General features: G+C 27.4%; 1 protein-coding gene across 2 annotated transcripts in view; it reads left to right on the top strand.

Moving 5' to 3' along the window:
- The first annotated feature begins 17 nt into the window (after window positions 1-17).
- LOC108756504 (cytochrome P450 4C1-like) overlaps window positions 18-4,088 on the top strand; it is a 43,978-nt gene continuing 39,907 nt past the window's right edge. For both annotated transcript variants that reach the window (XM_018500383.1, XM_018500388.1), the window contains exon 1: window positions 18-78. In XM_018500383.1, coding sequence (XP_018355885.1) covers window positions 49-78 — 30 coding nt within the window. In that variant the 5' untranslated portion in view covers window positions 18-48. The remainder of the gene's footprint in view (window positions 79-4,088) is intronic.

Here is a 4,088-nt window from a genome sequence, read left to right as displayed (position 1 = left end):
CATTACTATCGCGAAGTCTCAAGTGATCAAAATTGTCAAGTGTCCGGCATGCAGGAGGGTTCCGTGCGCGGGATACGTGTAAGTGTATACTTTGTCTATCACAAATTCATTTGATCTAAATAGTTAGAATAGGAAAATAAAATGACGGGAAACGGTTTTTTCAAAAAATATTTGCTTCACAATAGAAACTACCACTTACGTGTCTCTCTGCGGCGGTTCGTCGTCCTTTTTGGAACTTGAGACAGCCTGATAATAATTACAATCGGAAATGATTCCACACGATAGAAAAAAGAGGAATTCTGTACATTCTAACGTTAATTCGTTCAAAATTATGTTAATTGATTGTATCAAAAACATTATATTGTTAAATGCGGACATCAATGCGAATAACGCATAAGAAGAAGCGAGATATTACTAACATTAAGAATAAGATTTTAATAATTAGATTTAAATAGTTTAAGGTTATTATTTTATTTTTATTTTTGTACTGAGGATGGTCAAATCGTGACCGAAACGTCTACTATGTAAAATGTTTATTATTGAATTATAACTTTTTGACATCTGTAGCGTGGCTGTATGCTCCTTTTTACTTAACCTTCTTAACATTGAGCCACTTTCCAATATTGAAAAAAAAATAAATATAAAGACTTCTTTGAAAATAAATTTTAAAACGCTTTTATATGATTTTTATGTCATGAAACTTTTGTTTTGTAAACGAATTCTGAGATTTGATCGATCTTCATTTATATCCGCGTAGCTTCATAAAAAATCAGTTAGATTGTCAGTCTAAAACATCGGTCTGAAAAAAAACTTTAAGCTTTACAATGTTTTTTGGATCATCTCATTTATGATTATTTTGATGAAATACATTATCTTGAATAATTACCTACACTCTAAAAAATGTTGATGTAGATTTGACACACTTCTGGTGTGGATTTAAAATCATTTAACGCCATGGATGGAGATATCATTAGCTTTCGTCTTTAGTACATATTATACCACATTGTACTATACCTAAATGCGCGAACTTTAGATGGTATTCTATAAAATAATAAATAAAATGCCAATTAGAGCCAACACTGGTTATTAGTGTGTATTTTAATACCATTTATTCAAAATAAATATTAAACGTATACGTTTCGACCTATGGCCAAGGTCCTCTTCAGTACAAAAGATATATTAACAAAATTACATAATGGTAGCACATATGAGTATAAACTAATAACCGAGAATAAAAAGCGAGAAAAAAAATGGTGGTGATGTCTGAGTTAATCTTGGTTATTAAATTACTAAGTTAACTAGAAAGAAAAAATATTTTTTGTTTTAAAAAAACGACCGACCAAAGAGGTTAAAGAAAATTAAAAATGCTAATATGAGATTACACAAAAATTGATAAAAAATTTACATGACTATCAAGATTGAACTTTTTATAAGGTTTGTTTCACATGTTCCATTAAACTGTTCCATTTACTGTGTAGTACAAATGTGGATAAATTAAAAAGTTAATATAAATAATAGTAAAACAATTTTAGTTCATTTACATGAAATTTATCACTAGCTTATGGGTTACCTAAGATCCACAAAATTCGTCCATTGAGGATTATAGTATCATCGATTGGAAGTCTACTCCATAATTTCTTATCTCATCTTTCCTACATAAGATCATCAATAAGAGTTTACCTCCAGCTAAGAGTTCTACAGTTAATAGCTATTTTTTGACTAAAAAAATTTCAAATTTGACAATTCCTCTCTTTTATCTTTGGACGTAATATCACTTTTTACTAACGCACTGATAGATCTAGTTCTGGATGAAATATCCAATAGATAATACCTTATAGAAAAAAATACTGACATCTCAAAAACGAAATTTTTTAAAATTAATTATGAATTCCACTTTTTTTATGTTTAATGACAAAAAATGACATAAATTTTACAGACAAACTTTCGGTTTACCCAACTCTCCACTATCTTCTATACTTGCGGATTTAGTAATGGAGGACTTACAGTTATTTTTGTTAAATAAACTTTTTGTGACATCACTGTTTTATGTAAGATATGTTGATAATATTGCTTTAGCTATTGACAATGCTCATATTGATCTTTACTAAATTCAATTCTTACCATCCACGACTACAATTCATAATAGAAATTGATGGAAACTCATTAAATTTCTTGGACATTTGCTTGATAAAAAAAGAGGAGACTCTTATCTTTGATTGGTATCGTAAACTTACATTTTCGGGTTGTTTTCTTAATTTTTTTTTATGGCATTCTCTCTGTCAAAAAATTGGCACGATTATTGGTTTGATTGATAGAGTTATATTACTTTCTCATCCGAGTTTTCATAAAAAGAATTTTGATTTAGTTATAAAAATCCTTCTGAATAATGGTAATCCTTTAAGTTTGATATTTTCAACTACCAAAAAAATAAATTTTTTCATCTTTACAAGAAATTTAATCCCTTTAATAGTGCTGATGATTTTATTATTGATAAACAATTGGCAACCAAAGAAGATATCAATAATAAAAAATTTTTCTGTATACCATTTATTCCTAATATTTTCACAAAAATCAGTATGCTCTTTAAAAATGTATCATTTTTATGTATGATTTATAGAGGCATAAATAAGCTCAATAGATTTATTAAAGTTCAGAAAGATGTGCTACCTCCATCTTCTCAATCTAATGTATAATAGTATATAAGATTGACTGTAAAGATTGTGATGCATCGTATGTTGGACAGACAAGCAGATGCTTAAAAACGGACATAAAAGAACACAGAAATCATATTAATAGAAACACGACTCAACATTCGATTATCACACAACATCGGATAGACTTATTTCGTGATTTTAATTGGGACAACGTACATATTTTAGACAAAGAGCAAATTCTACATAAAGGATTATTATCAGAGATGATACATATTAAAAAACAAAAACAAGGCCTGAATTTACAAAACGATATACTTTCTTTTGATTCGTTATATATTGATTTATTTTCAGAGACGTGATGCTTCCAATCTATACTGTTCATACTTTTTTATTTATTATTTATTATTTTTATTTATTGTCTTTGTAAGTACATGTTCTGTTGTCCATTGTTTCTCTTACTTTTCATTTTACATCTGTCTACCAAACAGTTAGGTTGTGTCTAATCTCTTAAAAATTTTGTTTCATGTAAGTGAACTAAAATTAGATTTTTACTGTTATTTATATTAACTTTTTAAAACAAATGATAATAAGTAACGGGCAAAGTAAGAGTCAACACGTTTCTTTGAAATTAACAAAAGAATATATTTCAATTAACAGAGGTAAAATTACCTCTGTTAATTGAAATATATTCTTTTGTTAATTTCAAAGAAACGTGTTGACTCTTACTTTGCCCGTTACTTATTATCATTTGTATAGAAAGAGTCCTTTGATTTGTTACTTAACTTTTTAATTTATTCACATTTGTACTACACAGTAAATCGAACAGTTTAATGGAACATGTGCAAATCTTATAAAAACATTCAATCTTGATAGTCATGTAAGTTTTTTACCAATTTTTGTGTATAATCTCATGTTAGCATTTTTAATTTTTTTTAACCTCTTTGGTCGGTCGTTTTTTTAAAACAAAAAATTTATTTTTTCTTTCTAGTTAACTTAGTAATTTAATGACCAAGATTAACTCGGACATCACTACCACGTTTTTTCTCTCTCTTTTTATGTTATTACTATATACTAACTTTTTATGTTATTAATTTATACTCGTATGCGCTACTATTATGTAATTTTGTTAATATATCTTTTGTACTGAAGAGGAACTTGACCGTAGGTCGAAACGTATACGTTTAATATTTACTTTGAATAGATGGTATTAAAATATACACTAATAACCAGTGTCAGCTTTAATTGGCATTTTATTTATTATTTTTTAGAATTTTTTTTGGAGCCTATTGATTTTATTGTTTTTAGGTGGTATGATTCATTAACTTTAAATATTATAAAATATATTTTTAAATATATGGAATATAGTATTTTCTGATATATATTTTCTGATATACGCATCATCGTCTTTATTTAATTGGACATACTTATTTCTGA

The sequence above is a fragment of the Trachymyrmex septentrionalis genome, unplaced genomic scaffold (genome assembly GCF_001594115.1).
Source record: "Trachymyrmex septentrionalis isolate Tsep2-gDNA-1 unplaced genomic scaffold, Tsep1.0 scaffold101, whole genome shotgun sequence".
NCBI lineage: Eukaryota > Metazoa > Arthropoda > Insecta > Hymenoptera > Formicidae > Trachymyrmex > Trachymyrmex septentrionalis.
This window is presented reverse-complemented; position numbering and strand designations above follow the sequence as displayed.